General features: G+C 42.9%; 1 protein-coding gene across 1 annotated transcript in view; it reads right to left on the bottom strand.

Annotated features, from left to right (window-relative positions):
- Nucleotides 1-19,948, bottom strand: part of LOC137438890 (uncharacterized) — a gene marked incomplete in the record, with an annotated part of 494,558 nt that overhangs the window by 144,348 nt on the left and 330,262 nt on the right. The window contains 2 exon segments of the mRNA XM_068134344.2: nucleotides 880-987; nucleotides 7,644-7,751. Coding sequence (XP_067990445.2) covers nucleotides 880-987; nucleotides 7,644-7,751 — 216 coding nt within the window.

Genomic DNA, 19,948 nt, shown 5'->3' with positions numbered 1-19,948 from the left:
AACCTAATACATGTGAAAGTGCAGAGAGTGTCCCAACAACATATATGTTTTTACATTTGTATTTGAACCTCACTGTGCAACATACTTAACTGTATCTATATATTCCGTATTTTAACCTTATCCTCGTCACTCTGGGTCTCCCTTACATCCTGATTTTACCATCAAAGCACCACCTTTAGAGGCCATTTTTCCCCGCAGAGCAGGGGTTGGCCTTTTTTGGGCACCATGGCCCCTTTTTGAAGCAATGTTTTATGGCCGGATGCCCTTCCTGCCGCCAACCCTGTCAGTCGCGCCTTGCGACCCACAGGGAATTACCAGTGAACTGATTTTACCATCAAAGCACCGGTCAAATACACCAGTCTTAGTTCTTGTTATTGAGCCACCTTCAAAATGCCAGTGCCCACAGATACTGCTATTCCAAAGCAAAACAAGAAAGTTTATTAAATCAATTTTTCGTTTTTCTCTTCCATTAAGTTTAAAAGAACTGTTCTGTTAGCGAGCTCTTTGTTGCTTTATGTTGAAAGAGCCTTCTACCGCTTTGGCCTTTTCCATAATTGCTCTTTAAAATGTGCGGCGTGTTATTTAATGTGCCAAATCACACCGGGGAACCGAATGTGCAATGGAATATCAAAGCAGGAAATCTGCTTGTGAGTTTTAGGTGTGGACAAATCCGATCTGATATAAGCATCACCTTAACTGGTGTGAGCAGCACAATGCTCTCTGGAGGACCAGGGCACCATCTAGTACCAGGGCACATACGTATCCAATGTTTTCCGTGTGGGTCAAGTGAGGAACTGAACGTTGATCCTAGCGGGTCTATCATCATCTCAGATATTAAAGTGGATTTCATGCTCGAGCAACATCCAACACCTATCCCACCTTGTCTCCGTCCTCTCCAGGTGAACCTCTTGGCCCGGAAGGTCCAGGCAGTCCAACAGGCCCTTGAATTCCATCGAGGCCCACAGGCCCAATGGACCCACGCTCGCCCTGTAAGAGAAGTGTCCGTATTAACCCTCAACAAGGTCAAAATTTAACCTAATCCTGGAAAGGTCAATTCATGTAAAACCTCAGTACTTTGGTCCATGCAGGAGTTCAGATATTTTCGCCTTTCCTTCTTATAAGCCTATAAGTCCCGAAAGATTCCAAAGCAAACCGGCAGTGTTTTAATCGTTTACTGGTTTTCCAACTATTCTGAACACACTGTAATATCGGGATGTTGGCACCGTTGGGAGTTTACAACAGGATCGCCTGATTTCGAGGCAATTTCCAAAGCGCAATCAGAACCCGTCTTTGTTAAGCGCTGTATAAGAAATGGATCGGTTGATCCGAAGCCCGACGGTTTAAGTCCCTCGTCAATACGAGGGCAGTCGATACGACGGACCGTAATTTTTACAAAATGCTTTCTTAAAGATAACTTTGATTCGATGAGATAATTTTTACGTGCACAGCAGCTTCATGCTTCCCCTCGATTGAGCAAATATTCACGTATGGTTCTTCTTCATGCTAAGCGGTATAAATAACTTTTGGTAACGTGAAGAAAAATAGCCGATGCAACAAAAGGTGAGTTAACTTTTTTTTATATACAAGATCCTGACTCATGGGCATGACATGACATGGTGGTGCATCAGCTGTTTGAAGCGTTGGAGAGAAGAATGCGATTAAACCGTCTTTAGAAGGCGGTCCTAAAAATTGTAGGAAAGATGAAAAGAAGAGTGTAGGTATGCAGTCAGCCTGGATTTGGGGGATTTAACCAGGCAGGTGTTAATGGAATAGATAATGTGCCCTGGAAGAGCTTGGGATGGTTGGAGGGCTGAGGGTAGAGGGATTTCTTAGATGACCTGAGATGATTATTAGATCTTAGATTAGAATTTTAATTGGATGATCTTAGAATCAGAAGTTAATCTTGTGATAATCTCATGATTATCATAATCTTATGATCTTATAATGATCATATATTAATGATCTATATTATATGATTACAATGATCATAATCGTACAAGATAATCTTATGATAATCTCATGATTATCATAATCTTATGATCTTATAATGATCATATATTAATGATCGAATCTATATTATAATGATCTATGTTATATAATTATAATGATCATAATCTTATAAGATAATCTTATGATAATCTCATGATTATCATAATCTTATGATCTTATAATGATCATATATTAATGATCGAATCTATATTATAATGATCTATGTTATATAATTATAATGATCATAATCTTATAAGATAATCTTATGATAATCTCATGATTATCATAATCTTATGATCTTATAATGATCATATATTGATTTATATATTATATGATTATAATGATAATAATCGTATAAGATAATCATTTGATAATCTCATGATTATCATAATCTTATGATCTTATAATGATCATATATGAATGATATAATCTATATTATAATGATCTATATTATATGATTAAAATGATCATAATACAACAACAACAACATGCATTTTAAGGCCATTTTCCCTGCTGGAGCGGGGGTTGGCCTTGCGGTCCCCATGACAATCTTCTCCATTTTGCCCTATTTTCTGCATCTCTCCTTGTTAACCCCCTTGCCCGCATTTCTTCTTCCACCATCTTTAGCCAAGTCTTTCTCGGTCTTCCCCATCCTCTACTTCCTTCGACATTCATTTCCATCACTCTTCTCAACCAGTCACTTTCATCCTTCCTCAACACATGACCAAACCATCTCAACCTGTTCCTCTTCACAGCATCAATCACAGGCTCTAGTCCAGCGTTTCTCAACCTTTGATGGCCCATGGCCCCCCTACCGAGTCGCTTAACATTCGTGGCCCCCTGCCCTTCAATAAAAGATGCAGATTTCGTTTTATGAAATTTATTTACTCAGTCTTAAAAGATAAATCAAAGTAAACATTTTTCTAAGCAATACAATCAATGAGACACTTGCTGTTGGGCTTGTCTGACGAGGCCTCTTATGTCCAGCTCCATCTTGGACACAGCAAGGCGAATATCGTTCCCAACGTCAAGACGGTTTCTGGACTTCATTTTAATGGTCGCAAGGTCAGAAAATCCAGATTCGCAAAGATATGTTGTGGCGAATTGAATGAGCATTACGGATGCCTTCTTGCTGAGTAGTGGATACGCATCCTGAACAGACAACCAGAAGGTGGAGAGGTCTTCTTTGTTACTGAAGACCAGCTTCATTGCTTTTGAAACCTTCAACTCTGCCAGCTCCTCTGCTTCGTCTTCAGTAGGTTCAATTTTGGCGTTGAACGGGTCTTTGTGCCACGGAACATCCAACGGTGCATCGTCGAAATACGATTTGAACTCAGCGGAGAGATTGTCGAGATGTCTAGTGATGCAATCTTTGATGCCGACGGGAAGCTCAATCCTCTGCGTCTGCAGGTGCTCGTCCAAGAAAGGAAACGAGGCAGTGGACCCGGCCTTGATTCGTGCCTGCCAGACTTCCATTCTAGCAGACAGTCCGGCAAGCTTGTCTTGAACGTCACTGACTGTCACATCACGGCCTTGCAAGGACTGGTTCATTTCGTTGAGTTGGCCGAATATATCGGCCAGGTAGGCGAGCATCATGACGAACTCTTCATTGTCGAAGTGGACATGGAGGTTGTTTTCGTTGTCTCGCAGGAAGATTTCCACCTCAACCCAGAGTTCATACAGCCGAGAGAGGCATTTCCCCCTCGATAGCCAACGGACTTTGGTGTGGAACAGAAGTCCAACATGTTCCGCTCCCATTTCGTTGGCCAGTAGTTGGAAGAGCCGATGATTTTTGGCCTTCGCACGAATGAAGTTGATCACTTTGACCGCGACGTCCATGACTTCCAGCAAACGAGGCGGAAGAGTCTTTGACGCAAGAGCGTATCGGTGTAGCGAACAGTGGGAGGACGTCACATGGGGCCATTCGTTCTTCACAAGCGTGACGAACCCTCCTCTGACGCCGACCATCGCTGGGGCACCATCAGTACAAATGTGCTTGAAATTCTGCCAACCGAGTCCGTTAGCTTCAAAAAAAGAGTCCACAATAGCTTTGATATCTGCCGCTGTCGTTGTGGTTGGTAGGGTATTGCAGAACAAGAACTCTTCCTTCATCTTTCCCTTTCTCTCGTAGCGAGCGAAGGCGATCAACTGGCTCTCCAGGGCGGTGTCGGTAGACTCGTCTAATTGAAGGCTAGCCTGGAGCGTGCTTTGTTTGATTTCGGAGCAAACTTGACGGCACACATCAGCAGCCATGTCGTCAATCCGTCGTCGGATCGTGTCATTAGAGAGCGAAACTTGCTGGATCTTCTTTTTCGCCTCTGGTCCGATCATCAATTCCACCATTTTCTCTGTACATGGCTTGATAAGGTCCTCAGCAATAGTGTGCGGCTTCTTGCACTTCGCAATTCGGTATGCCACTTCGTAGCTGGATTGAAGAGCAGGTTTTTCTTCTGGCCGGAATCCAAATTTGGGAAGTGTCGCTTCACGGTCATATCGTGATCGTTTCGCAGACAGAGCGTCGATATTATCTTCCTTCCTTCCGGGATGCATCTTGTCACGATGGTTTGAAAGTTTGGAAGGACATAGTGACGCATTTGACATCACGACCGAGCAGTACAGACATTGCGCGCAGTCCACGCCATCTCGACTGACATTCGTGAATCCAAACCTGACATAGCTGTCATTCCATTTTCGAGCCTTCGACATCTGAGAAAAAAATTGCAAATACGAATTAATTACTTTTGTAACGGTAATACAGTAAGGTTGAAAATTCGGTTTAGAAAAGTGCTCTGGAGGGAAGGAGAAGAAAGGAAGTAGAGATGTAAAGAAGCAGAAAGAGATGGAGAGAAACTCATCTACCCTTTTTTAGAGAAGGTTAAACTCATCTACCCTTTTTACTTTGACACTATGACCGGAGACTCGTCACCTTAATTGTACATTACAAGCTTCTGCATTCTGAATCGCAGTTTTTCGGCGTCCGCTCGTGGCCCCCCGGTCGAAGGGGGGCCACGGGCCCCCGGTTGAGAAACGCTGCTCTAGTCCCATCATCTTTCGCAATTCATCATTTGTCTTCCTCTCTCTCAACGATACTCCACACATCCACCGAACCATTCCCATTCGCATTTCCACCCTTTCCAGCCTTCGTTGCTGCTCTACATTCATGACCCATGTCTCGCTCCCATAAATCATAAACTTCTCACACATAAAGCATACACCTTTCCCTTCAGCTTCAACGACACTCCCCTCCTCATCAGCACGCCACTCAGTTCCCAAAACTTCTTCCATGCACATCTCACTCGAGCAACCGTTGCCGAGTCTGATCCACCTTCTCCATTCAGCATGTCTCCGAGGGAGCAAAATGTTTTCACACCTTCCAGCTTCACGCCATCTCCAAGATCCAACTCAACATTTCCTCCATCTGCAGCTCCCTCTGTGCACACCTTACATTTGAATGTAGCTGCCACACTGGTTAATGACCCTCTCAAACCACTACATTTTTGATGAACCCACTCAGCGCACATTGTACATTGAATGGAGTTCACTCCGACACCCTTCCTGCACACAGCACACGGCCACTTCCCAGTTATTTCCACCTCACCACATGCTTTGCCACTTGCCATCACCTTCGTCTTTCCTATATTCACCTTCAGACCTTTTGTCTCCATACATTCCTTCCACTTGTTCATGTTTTCCTTCAGTCCATCCATACTTTCCGCAATCAACACCAGATCATCTGCATACAACAACTCCCACGGTAAACCCTCCTTACGTTCTGAGCCAGCACCTCCATCACAGCTACAAATAGTAGTGTACTTCGTACCGACCCTTGATGCACTCCCACCTTCACCTCAAACTCACCACTGTTCCCGTCCTTCGTCCTTACAGCTGTGCGCCCTCTTTTGTACATTGCCATCACTACTCTCATCAACCATTCCTCCACTTCTAACTTCCTCAATGCCCATGTCAATACTTCGTGTGGAACCCTATCGAATGCTTTCTCCAGATCAACAAACCCAATCTTATAATGATCATAATCTTATAAGATAATCTTATGATAATCTTATGATTATCATAATCTTATGATCTTATAATGATCATATATTAATGATCTAATCTATATTATAATGATCTATATTATATGATTATAATGATCATAATCTTATAAGATAATCTTATGATAATCTTATGATTATCATAACCTTATGATCTAATAATGATCATATATTAATGATCTAATCTATATTATAATGATCTATATTGTATGATTATAATGATCATAATCTTATAAGATAATTTTATGATAATCTTATGATTATCATAATCTTATGATCCTATAATGATCATATATTAATGATCTAATCTATATTATAATGATCTATATTATATGATTATAATGATCATAATCTTATAAGATAATCTTATGATAATCTTCTGATTATCAGAAGATAATCTCAGAATTTAATGATCGGAGATTAGATCTTAGATTAGATTAAGATTCTTGATTATATAAGATGATGATTAGATTTTAGTAGATTAGACCGGAGGAGAGGTGATCTGTGATGCAATCTATCCGAAGTATTTTCCCTGAATGTATAAAAAAGACGAATCTATTGATACCCTGTATTTGAAAATTGAGCAATCATTTCTGGTAACAGGTCTGAAATATGATACTTTATAATGTCCTATTGGATCATTATAAAATGTTAATCTTTAGCTATTAATGACAATCTGTCGATGTGTGTTACATATACACGCCTACACCTCTGGATGGATTAGTACCAAATTTGTCACGGAGGTAAAAGGTTGTACCGGCCAGGTTTTAGCGGGGTAAGCGACTCCATCGGCCGCCGAAACCCCCCCCCCCCCCCCCCCCAGAAAAATGATGGGGTATACTTTCTCGCTGTTGGTTTGAATAGCGCCACCTTCGGTGAAGTTGAGCACTACAGAAATGAACGGAGATGGCGTTTACAGAATTTCCCCGGACAACTGCCTGACTGTCATCTTCTGTGGTTATTCTCGCCGCCACCATGGCTATCTTTTCCCGTCACTGGGGACGGGTACTTTTGCTACTGGCATATAATAATGTCAAATAGTATGGCGATGTTCAATCAGGGATTACAGCACACGCTACTGAACTATAAATCAGAACATCTTCAAACCTGCCAATCATGCATCACATAACTCCACGGTATTTCTACTTTGTGTTTTGAAAGAAAAAAAGAGTTATCAAGATCTATCTTTTTTTGAAGTGTTCCACAAATGCTTGGTCAACTGAGTAGAGGTTTGCTGTTGTCACAAAAAAAGTAATGATAAAATAAATAAAAACAACGATTGAATCAATAGTGTACAATATTAATTGAGAAGCATTCGTTCAAACGAGTGCTTGCATGCAGCACACAGCTTCAAAAGATATTGCATTTTCTACAGGAACGTTCAAAATAGGAATACAACAACAGGTGGTCCCATTTAAAAATTATTTTACAGGAAGCTTCAAGTACCCGCTGGGTACCAAGATATTTTCTGCAATTTTAAAGGCTAACGGTGAAGAATAAAAATTTAAATATAAGCAGTTCAATGTAATGTCAAGCTCCAATGAACTGTCACACTGGAATGCAAGAGCAAGAGAGTTCTACAACAAGTATGAGTTCACTTACGGGGGCACCTTTTTCTCCATTGGGACCTGGCGGTCCTGGGATTCCAGGTCGACCTGGTAGGCCAATCGGTCCAGCAGATCCTGGCTGGCCCCTCTCTCCTGGAGAGCCCTGCAAAATGATCGGCAAGCATTGACGTCTTTGAAAGCAATGAGTCTCCTTTTCATTTGTACTTTGGCTACGTTGTGACATCAGAATGATTGTTTTCAATCAAGAGTCTCAAGGTTGCAAAGGACGTCAAACTTCTGTCATAAACATCAGCAAGGAAGTCTGGTCCAGGACCTGAGAATATATGACACGCTCCCTTCCAGACCGGTACTCACCTGACTTGTCCTAACATGTTCATTTCATTCGAAATGCTGTATTTCCTGGTGCAAACTTGTGATTCAATGGAGCAAGCTTCGAGGAGAGATGGCATTTACAGCCAACCTGACAAATAGCAAATTCTTTTTTACATGCACGAGTGCTGATATTGTGTGTGACCTTTAAAATGCAGCCTTAAACACCTCAATGTCACACGGTTTGGACAGAAATGACGAATTAATTAAACAAAACATGTCACATTTAAGTCAAATACCGACTGAGTATGATTTATTACCACTCAAGAAACAATGTTTCAGAACAGCAACTTATATACAAGGCATTGATGGAAGAATGGGTATTGATTGTTGCTAATACTGATGTGGAGAGATCTCTTCAAAGATAACGACCCAAGTGGAAGTGCATTGCGAGCTTAACATTTTAGGTATGAGATTCAGGTGTGCTCTCCATTGAGAAATGCATGGTCAAAAAAGGGGTAAAAATAAATCATTATGACAAAGCGCAACAAGTGTACTTGAGAACAACTAAAGTTTACACTGTCGTGTGAAATTACACAAATTAAACCAAAGAAACACACTGACCCACTGACATGACGTTGACGTCATGTACGTAAATTATGCCAACACATCACCCCCAAACTAGAAAGGATCAGTATGGCGCTCAAGCTTTTGCAGATTGAGATTTAGAGCCGATAGTCACGAATAGACGAAAGCAGAGATGTCGATCTAGATTTCGCCCTTGTTGATGCTTCTTGTTTGGAGGTGATGTGTTGGCATAACTTATGTACATGACGTTAGAGGCATGTCATAGACTCAGTGTGCTTCTTTGGTTTAATTTAATATTTCTGGCTTCAAACATCCTGACGAGTGATCGGCATGGCAGAAACAATGTGCTCGCATGGCAGGTGACACTTCTTGCTGGCGGGTTGTGCAGCAAGCGCTGTGATGGGACTCCATCTGTGCCATGCTGACATAGTGTAACACGAGGGATCTTTACAGAGCTGCATCCTAGAACTTCCAAAAGAACAGTGTGAAAATGTCATGTGGGTTCCTGAAAGCTTACATAGATTTTGACTGCTCTTTCAGAGTTAAGTCCTCTTTAGCAAGTCAAAGCATCATTCGGGAATGCATTTTTGATGCAATGCTTTTGGTCGTATTTGGAAAGATTGCTCGCAGGCTTCTTTATCATTAATTTGGCTTTTCCACCTTTGCATCTGCAGTGGTCTGACCGGTGCCACTGTGGTGATGATGCTTCTGAATTAATATCCATCTCACTGGTGCATGCTTTGCTTACTCATAGTCATACATAGAAATTTAGCCAGGATTGCACCTGCTATTGCAGTCCAAATGTTTCCTCGTGGAGCCAACATTTACTGAAGGAGTCGTCCATGCTTAGCAGGTAAAAAAATGTTGGGGTCGCGTAGAATGTCCGATTAACATCGGTGAGATTTGATGCGCACTTTTGCCTTTTCCAAAGTTTTACTGCTCTTTTAAAATTAATTGCAGGGAATATAGTTATTTGCCAATGAAAATGTTGTTAAAGTTATTTATTTCAAATAATAAGACGCAGGAGAAGGACATGACCCATAGTCATTAAGAACGACCTCGTGAAACAATGGTAGGGAGTAAGAGTCAAACGAAAAGAGGGGACTCGGTTAACAAGGAGATCGGACAAGGTCTGGCATGTAGAAGCTCTGCACCCTGAAGGTCACTAATGATCAGCCAGCTGAGCTTTCAACAACAATCCATTAATGACGTGGCAGTTCTCCTAAAACTATAAACTAAGCTTCTTGAGCCCAAGAATCCACATCCTGATGACGAGTGAAGACTTCAGCTGCATTTTAACCCGTAGCCTCTGAGAACCAACTCCAGTGTCCTCACCAATATTGAACAGTCTACTCCAGAATCCCAGTTTAGTCTACTCAACAATAAGCCACCAGTGTATACATAAATGACACACAAATGGCTCAGACTATGCCATACCTTACTTATACAGCTTGGTGTTTGTGAGTGAAAGCATGATTAATGCAGCTTGCAGATTCACTTCATTACTATCAAAAATAGGACAAACAATACTCATGCCAGAAAATAAATTGAGATGATAACCGACATGCGGATGTGACAAACCAATTTAATTTCCTTATTCAATAAGCAATGCTATGATTCGACATCTACTATGATGTCGAGAGAAAGATATCGAGCCAAATAGAAGATTTAAAGTAACATAAGATGAGAGATCACGAAAGAGATGATAGATAAAGGTAAAAGGTCCAGATCAAAACATCAAACAAAGCATTTGGAGAAGACCAGAAATCTCCGGCCGACTTTGCAGAGATTCATATGGCAATAACGTCTGGGGATTATGCCTCCGCCAGCGAATGTGGATGGAGGTTATGTTTTCACCTGTGTCTGTCTGTGAGCTGGATATCTCAAAAAGTTGTGGACGGATTCGGACGAATTCGGTGGACAGGTTGGGTATGTAACAAGGATGAATCGATTCGATTTTGGTGAGGATCTGGATCTGAATCCGATAATTTTTAAAGTGATTTTTCACTATTGAGTGACAGGGCCAAACACAATCTTCACCAAAATTGAATCGATTCTTCCTTGTCACATACACAACTTGTCCAACAAGTTTCATCCAAATCCATCCATAACTTTTGGAGATATCCTGCTAAGTATCGTTTTTGGCCCTATCTCTCAATGGTGAAGAATTACTTTAAAAATGATTGTGGCCGGTTTTCGAATCCGGATCTTCGCCAAAATCTAATCATTTCGTCGGTGTCACATACGCTATATCTCTGCGAAATTTCGTCCAAATCGGTCCACAACCTTTTGAGATATTTTGTTCACAAACGGACAGACAGACAGACAGACAGACAGACAGACAGACAGACAGACAAAAGGACAAACACACAGACAGCTGTGAAAACATAACCTCAATCCACCTTTGGTGACGGCGGTAACAAGAACAAGCCGATTCGATTTTGGTTCAGGTCCGGATCCAGATCCGGCCTATCAATGGGATACAAAATGTAAACTGTTCAGCCTGCGGAGGTATATGCTGCTCTACCGGGTGACATTCTAGTTCCACACTGATATCATGATGTCACTAACAATTTCTGCTTCTTCTAGGGCTATCCCTAAATTTGTGGATGATAATTTCCCATGGTGATTTTATCTGTGTGTCTATAGATCAGATGAGGCCTATCCAGGATTGGCGGACTCCATCTCAATTCGGACATGTGTTTGTGAGTGGTTAAGGTGGCCCTGGGTTGTTGTTGCTTTTAACAATGCACTGTTGTCACACGTGTTTCCACCTCCTGTTGTTGTTGCAAGGTTTTGAAGTGCTGAAATCCTTGTGGCACACTCTTCCTCAATCAGAGGTGGCCCTGGGCAATAATCTCCCACAAGCAATGTGTCACTGTAACATTTCTTCATGTTGGCTTTGAGGACATCCTTGAAGAACTTTCTCTGCCCTCCTCTTGATCTCTCACAGTGACTGAGCTTGGAAAATAAAAATTGCCTGGAGTTGGGCATCCCGACGATGTGGCCTGCCGAGCGAAGTTGATGTCGGATGATCATCACCTCAATGCTCATCGTGTTTGCTTGTGAGGGGATGCCAATGTTTAAGTGTGTCTTCCCACTGGATTCGGAGGGTCTTCAGGAGGCCGCGTTGATGCTACTTCTCCAGGATCTTGAGGTGTCTCCTCTTCGGGACCCACATCTCTGCGATGACATCTGTACAGTATGTTTCAGGAGATCAATGACATATGTACAGTGGGACGGGTGTCATGCTTGATAAACCATGACCTTAGTTTTGAATCAGATCACGATCTTCAAACAATTGCGAAGCGAAGTCGTGCGAAGTCCTTCCTTGGCACACCTGAGCTCCTCACAACATACAAGGCTTTCATCCGCAGCTCAATGGAATACTGCTCTCCCCTCTGGGCTGGTGCTCCTGCCTCACACCTAGCTCGTCTTTACGCTGTTGAAACCAAAGCGTTAAGAATCATTGGAATCTCCCACGATGAAGCTAACTCCAAGGGCCTTTCACTCACTCACCGCAGGCAGGTTGGTGGTCTTTCCGTCTTCTACCGACTCCTCTCTGGCCTTGCCCCCCCCCCCCCAGCTCTCTCTGGGCTCTGTCCCCCAAATATTCCTACAGGTCACACAAGATCTGCCTGCAACCCTCTTATGGTTAAACTGCCAAAATCGAGACTTTCTGCTCACCTTCACTCCTTCATTCCGCTTTTCTCCCACCTTGGAACAAACTCCCTCACTCTCTTCAATCCCACTCCACCCTCCAGGTCCTTAAAACAGCTGTTCACCACCATCTCTTATCTTCCCCCATCCAAAACCTTGATCTTTTCTACCCCCGCTAATTTCACCCCAAATCCTACACTTTTTTGAAATACCAACGTCTGTCCTGGAAGTCCTTGGTCTCCTTGTGTTTTATACCTCTCCCCCCCCCCCCCCCCCCTTCCCACGCCTCCTTCCCCTAGGCCCTCTCCCTCCCGCGCTTCTCCCTGCTCTCAGGTGTTGTGTTTGTGTGCTTCACCTCCTCTCCCCATCTTGTCTTCCACCCCCTCTTTTTGTATGTTTTGTTTGTCTGGTTGATTTGTTTGTGGAATAAATGTTAGCTCTTTCACGAGCCTCGATTCAGTATACAAAAAAACAAAAAAACAAAAAAAACCACAAGTTACCTCAGGTGACCAAAAGGCTGCATTTGCACATTTAAGGTGATGTTGGATTTCTTCATAAGTATCAACCTTCTGCCAAATATTACCTCCGAGGTATCGGACATACTCTATGTTCTCCAGAGTTTCACCACAAATATGAATTGCCAGAGCTGCAAATTGCTCATTGAGAGATTGTTGACGGAGGACATTAGTGTAATGAATATTGACATAATCAATCAAGTGCCATTGCAGCTTCGATCAAGAGAGCTGCCATGATGTCTTATGTTTCTGTTTCTGGCAGCAGAGTGTTGGTGATGATAAGTCCATGTTCTGCACATTTTGGTCAAAAGGAGGATGCCATTGGTGTTGACCTTTCTCATTGCTTCCTTTCCAATGGTTCTGTTCCAGAAGTTTGAGTCTCTTCTGAGTCTGGAATTAAAATCACCAAGAAGGATAAGACCGTCTGCCTTTAGAGTGTCAGAAAGGACTTGATCAAGGTCACTGGTCAGCATAAACTTCCTCCGTTGTCTCGTTGTCAGCATCAAGAGTCGGGGCACACGTGCTGATAACAGTGGCATATTGGCTCCCTGCCAATTTAAGACAGAGAGTCATGGGTTGCCCATAAATTCAAATAGGGAATATATTGGGTTGGTTTATGAGTTCATTCTTGATGGCAAATCTGACTCCATTGAAACAGCATTCTTCTTCCTGTTTGCCCTTCCAAAAGAGAATATACCACCTCCTTGTTCTTTGAGATGCTCCACTCACACCTTACAGGTCTCGCTCAGGGCAGTTATCATTATCATATCACCTGAGTTTGTGGGCCACGATGTTGCACTATGTATATGGGTGTTCAATATTAGGGTTGTCCAAAAGGGTTCTGATGTTCCAGGTTATGAAAATAACTTTATGACTGGTGATTTCGACCACAGTGATGGTAATCCCACTGGATGCAGTTTTACACCCAGGAAATGATGGAACAGACTGTATTTAGGCCACCTTTTCTGTCATCTCCTTGTGGGGTGAGCAGAGCGGATCCTAAAGAAGGGTGCTCAGTCGCAATTATAAGAAAAAAATTCTCAAAAGCAGTACGGGGTGCTCATAAGAAAAAACACGAAAAAGCCTTACCAATATGGTGGCCCGCCATCTTGCTCAGCTCACTGCCACTTGCTGGGTTATTAAGCCGCCATTTTGTTTCGGCCTATTCAAACATGCCTTGCCTTGGAAACACGATCCATTATCATTACATAATTGAAACATATCATCAAAATCTGGATTCGGATACGAGGATTGGATGCTGTAGACTAAATAAATGTCCAAATCTGGATTGAAATCTGACAAAATTTACCATATTTAGCGATTTTTATAACTAAATGCATACTGAATATTCATTTATTTAAGTGAGGCTGTCATTCTTCTTCTGGGGTTAGTTTTTTTAATTTAAATTAATAATAATTTTAACTTAATTCATACTTCCATGGGATAGGGTGTCACTCCACTGTACCTGCAATCTGTTTGTTTTTTTAATTCCCTCTAGATGATGGACCCAGATTGTGTATATTTTAAAGTATTTAAGAGGTGCTGTACCAAACATTTTCGGCCATTTAAACCAAAAGCATTCAGCTTGCTATCGCTTGCCAAGCCAGTCGTTCCTTATCACCCATTTTGTTGGAGTGCTTGCTGGAGCGCTTGAGCCGCTTGGCAAGGGCTCTACAAATGAAGTCAGAAATACCTGTGTACTTAATAATTTATTAGTCACAAGGCCGGGGAAGTTTGGCTGTTCTAACACCCTTTTTGAATATGATTACCACCACTTGGTGAACGCCATTCAGGCTGATTTTGCAAGCCACGGCGTTACAGTAGACAGAGCTCCCTTTTCACCCCTCAGCCCAAATTGGGCTAAGGGGTATTGTCGTCACGGGTGTCGTCCGGGCGTCCGGGTGTACGTCAACTTTTGGTTTCCGTCAATTTCAAGGAGAACGGCTTGTCCGATTAAATCCATTTTTGCAGTGTGTGATGGGGTTGAGTAGAGGAAGGTTCCTTTCGAAAATGGGCATGCTGCGATTTTCAATATGGCTGCCACGGCAGCCATCCAGGCGTCCATCAACTTTTGGTTTCCGTCAATTTCGAGCAGAACGGCTTGTCCGGTTAAATCCATTTTTGCAGTGTGTGTTGGGGTTGGGTAGAGGAAGGTTCCTTTCGAAAATGGGCGCGCTGCCATTTTCATTATGGTCGCCACGGTAGCCATCTTGAAATTGGTTTCCGTCAATTTAGAGCAGAACGGCTTGTCCGATTAAATCCATTTTTGCAGTGTGTGTTGGGGTTGAGTAGATGAAGGTTCATGGGCGCGCTGCGATTTTCAATATGGCCGCCACGGCAGCCATCTTGAAATTAGTTTCCGTCAATTTCGAGCAGAACGGCTTGTCCGATTAAATCCATTTTTGCAGTGTGTGTTGGGGTTGAGTAGAGGAAGATTCCTTTCGAAAATGGGCGCGCTGTGATTTTTAATATGGCCGCCACGGTAGCCATCTTGAAATTGGTTTCCACCATGCATGGGCTGAGAGGTTACGCCCACTTTGTGGTGCTATTTATTGTTTTTACGTACCCATTTTTTATTTACGAACATTTTTTGCGATATACTTTCATTGTATTAATAGATAGTTATATTAATATACCTGCAAAATATACTTACTGTATTAAAAAAAACAAATCACACATCGTGTTTGGAACTCAAATCAAATGTCCACAATGTCGAACTGCATCATTGCAAATGTAAAATCACCATCTTGTCTGCTTCCAGTGGTTTCCACATTTCGCTGATTTGCTGCTTGATTTTCTCATTTATAGAAGACTATTTAGAGCTAAATCTTTGTGGTTGCCATTTTTGTGTTTGGTGTACTTCATCTATGCTGTCCACCTGGAGACTTCCATAGACACCCGGATAACAAATTAACACTTTTTAGCAGTCAGAACTGATGCTAAGCTCAATTCCGCAGCTTAAATTTTTTAATCTGGCTCAGGTTAAGAGTCTGCAGCCATCATAACCTATCATTCTCATTGCATATCATTCTCTTTGCTAACTCCCCTCTCCCCCTCACCTTTTCGACCGCCCCCCCCCCTCCCCTCCCACTCTGTACACTCTTCGCTCTTCCCTCCTAATAAAGTGCCGCGCACTCCTTCCACACACCTCTCGCTCCCACCCTTCTCCTTGCTCCCCTCCCTTCCGGAGTTTATAGCGTAGCGACGTGTGGTGAGGCGTCACTCTTCCCCTCCCCTCCCCTTCCCTTCCCCCCTCCCCCACGCTTCTTTGCTCCACCCAGCTTCTGTTCTCTCTCTTCTCCATGCTCCTCCCCCCTCACCCCTCCTCTCTCCTCCCATCCCCTCCACTCTCCCCCTTCCCTCTACCTCTCCTCCCCCTTCTCTTACCCATTTCCTCCCTCCCCCTTTCTCTGCCCCTTCTCCTCCCCTCTTCCTCCCCCTTCCTTCTCCCTTCCCCCTTCTTTCCCCCTCCCCCTTCCTTCCCACCTCCCCACCCTTCTCCCTCCCCTTTCCCTCTCTTTCCACCCCTCCCCTTCCCCTTCCCCCTCCCCTTTCCCTTCCCTTCCCTTCCCCCTCAATCCCCTCCCCCCCCTCTCTTCATATTCCCATCAGAAAGCGACTCATTGTTACCCGGCAATGCTGGGTACTTTCGCTAGTATATAATAAAGGGAGTGGAAGACAAGAGAAGGATATCGAGCGGGCAGCACAACAATAGTAGAGAACAGGGACATCAGGAGATCTGTGGAAGGGAGAGAACTAGGGTGGGATACACGGTATAAACAAGATGGACACTACAAGTACTTTCAGGAAAGAAAAAACGGAATTTGAAAAAGGTGGATTTGGGGTGTATTAACGCGGGTAGAAAATATCAAGGTTTTGGATGGGGGAAGATAAGAGATGGTGGTGAACAGCTGTTTTGAAGACCTGGAGGGAGGAGTGGGATTGAAGAGAGTGCGCGAGTTTGTTCCAGAGGTGGGAGAAAAGAGGAATGACATAGTGAAGGTGAGCAGAGTCTTGATTTTGGCAGTTTAACAATAAGAGGGTTGCTGGCAGATCTTGTGCGACCTGTAGGAATATTTGGGGGACAGATCACAGACAGAGCTGAGGGAGCAAGGCCGGAGAGGAGTCGTTAGAAGACAGAAAGACCACCAACCTGCCTGTGGTGATAGAGAGAAAGGCCCTCAGAATCAGCTTCATTGTGGGAAATACCAATGATTCCGAATGCTTTGGATTCAACAGCGTGAAACCGCACCACCTGGTTTGAAGCAGGTGCACTAGCCCAAAGGGGAGAGCAGTATTCCATCAAGCTGCAGATGAAAGCTTTGTATGTGGTGAGAAGCTCAGTAGAGCCGAGGAATGACCACACGATGGAGGATGCTCAGTTGGAGACTGGCTTTGGAGGAAAGCTTGAAAATGTGGTTTTCCCAGGAAAGATCATTGCAGATAGTGAGACCCAAAAGCTTGAGTGACAGAACCTCTTCGAGAGGAATGTTGAGAAAGGCGTTTCCAGAGGGGTTGTTGGAGGGGTTTCCAGGTGGTCTTTTTGGAGAGACATAGTGAGAGTAAGATTTGTCAGGATTGAAAGACATGTTCCACTTGTTTGACCAGTTTGTGATTTTATCCAGGTCTTTACCCTCTGTCCCAGTTATTTTGCTCCGATAAAAGATAAAAGCTGGAATGTCAGCACCTTTTCATCTTTCACAGCAGATGAACCAGCCATTTTCTTATTGATATTATGATGTCGGCCTATACTCACATGTTGTAACACTATCAAAGGGTATACTGCATGTGATTTTCTTTTTAAGGGAAAGCATTGTCATCCTGCTGGTGCTGCCATTGCATATTCATCAGTTACCGTTGCTTATTTCATAGCTAACCTTCACTGAAAGCCATTTCACAATCTGCTACATGTGAACACGCTGCGTACCAGCATTAACAATCCAAGAGAACATGCTCAACACTTTCTGAGACAACAATCGATGCAGACATCTGTTGTGTGACAGCCAATAAGGGCTAAGACTGTAAGGTCCAGGCAGCAGACAGTTCATCCGTAATCTAATAAGATATTATGTTATCTGAGCTTATAACCCAAAAGCTCCAAACGATCCTCAAGGCCATGTTGAACTTCATCATGGAAGAAAGTCTCAAAGTTGTGAAAGGGAACCAATTACAACAGCATGGCATCATCGCGCAATGCAAAATATTGACTCCAAGCAATACGTGAGTTGGAGAAAACAAGTTAGAAGGAACCGTGTTCTCTCCACGAGCACGTACAAGTAACTTATTTGTAGTCTAAAGTGGAGAATCAATTTTTTTTACTCCTGACCGTGAAAGAATGGTGAAAGAATGGCGGTGTGCTTGGGAAACTCTGGACAGGTGTTAGCCCTTTTGCTAAGCAACTTGCATGATATTGAAAATATAAACCTCGAGAGTGAATACGTTGTGGTATCACTTGTGCACGGTATCATAGCTTTGTCCCTATCTTCATTATTCATCCATACTGATGTTTTTTGCTGTTGTTGCTTCTTCTTCCCCTGGTCTTCAAGTGAATTCAAGTTCAAGTTCAAGTGAATTCTTGCCCAGGTCTGACAGATCTTTCTGCCCTTTATGTTGTGTTATTACTGCTGCTGGATCCTCGTTCTTTTCCATTTATTTCATTCTGCGGAATAATGCATTTTTAAGTACACCTGATTTGATCCTCTCTTGGAAATATTTTGCGGCGGCAGCAGCAACACAGAAAGCCATTTTGTGCGTTCAATCATGGGTATTCTTCTTCATTTACTTGTTCACACTCTGTACCTATTTAACGGCCTATCAGGACTTGAATTACAACATGAAATCCCAATGGCGATTGGTTTAATTGGTCTCGTGGTTGCGGCCTCTCAGGCGTGTCCTTACCAATAATTTTGATGTTGAAACTGCCATCGAGTCTTGTATTGTTCTTGTGCAGGTGCCAATTGTAACAGGAAGCTCTTTGACATTAACCTCGTACAATCAGGGTTGCAAATGACTCCTGCCAATCGATGAAGTTTGCTCGAGATTGCCTTTTAAATAAAGATAATCTGGTATAGCTGCATAGATCTTGCAGCAAAAACTTCAGAAGGTTTAGTACAAAGAGAGCCCAATTGGATGTTGACAAATCCTCTTGCAAACCCACATGCCCTTTTGGGTGTTGGTGAAGGTCCCATTGCCCTTTCGAGTTCTCGAATTAGAATACTCATTAATTCAATCCAGCCTTATTTTTGGATGCGACTGGTTAATACTCAGGTATATTTACCCTCGCCAGAGAAGAGGCTGTTGCATTTGAGTCCGTTTGTCTGTTTGTTTGTTTGTCCGCACAGAATAAATATGATTTTCTCTGCAACCGTTGGTCCGATTGACAGGAAATGTTCACCATAGGTGCAACTCCACCTGTAGAATTTTTAATGATAATTATGACGTCATAGGTCACGTGGTTCGGCCGACATCTTGGAAAAATCGGAAAACTTTGCACTCTATATCTCCGAAAGCGCTGAATCGAAAAAATTGAGACATCGCTCATTGTAAAGAACTCTCCATGGGGAATAAAATATGTTAATGATGATGTCATAGGTGCCTCCATTATGACGTCATAATTCGCCAACTACAAAACTTCATCCGATCAAGATGAAATTTCTTGAGCATAATCTAGGAATAAATTAGTTTAGAAAAAAATATATGACGTCATCAGTCACGTGGTTCGGCCGCCATATTTGTTTTAACACAAAAGCCTTAAAAACCACTGAAAATACATCCTGGCGAGGGTTTGCAATCTCTGATTGCTCTTTTTCTTGTTAATAATGCATCTCTTACAGGGAACTTCGACTCGGGAGTAGGCCATTATGCCCAACAAAGCCTGCGCTGTTATTAACAACTTCCAGTTGTTTGTTCGTGCTCTAGCCTTTTCAAATGCGAAGCATGAAGGAAGGAAGGAACACGTACCATTTTAAAAGTATTTGGTATGACTACAGTCTGGGTTCAACCCCCCCGGCTGGCCAGACTCAAAGTGGACACTCTAAAGTCTAACCCTTATGCTACCAATGATCGATTTTGGGTCATCACTTTGGTTCTTAATCGGTTTGTCTTCATAGGCCACGCTGTTATGGAATGCTTTTCATAGTATACACTCCAGGAGCTAAAGACATGCGTAAAACATAAAACAGCCTTCACCTGGCCACTTAAAAGTAGTTCATTGTGCAATCCTAAGCACTCGCATGCACGAGATATTGGTAACAAGGTGATGCTCTTG

The sequence above is a fragment of the Myxine glutinosa genome, chromosome 13 (assembly GCF_964187855.1).
Source record: "Myxine glutinosa chromosome 13, kmMyxGlut1.1, whole genome shotgun sequence".
In the NCBI taxonomy this organism is placed as follows: domain Eukaryota; kingdom Metazoa; phylum Chordata; class Myxini; order Myxiniformes; family Myxinidae; genus Myxine; species Myxine glutinosa.
The sequence above is the reverse complement of the archived record's forward strand: the minus strand, read 5'-3'. Positions and strand labels throughout refer to the sequence as shown.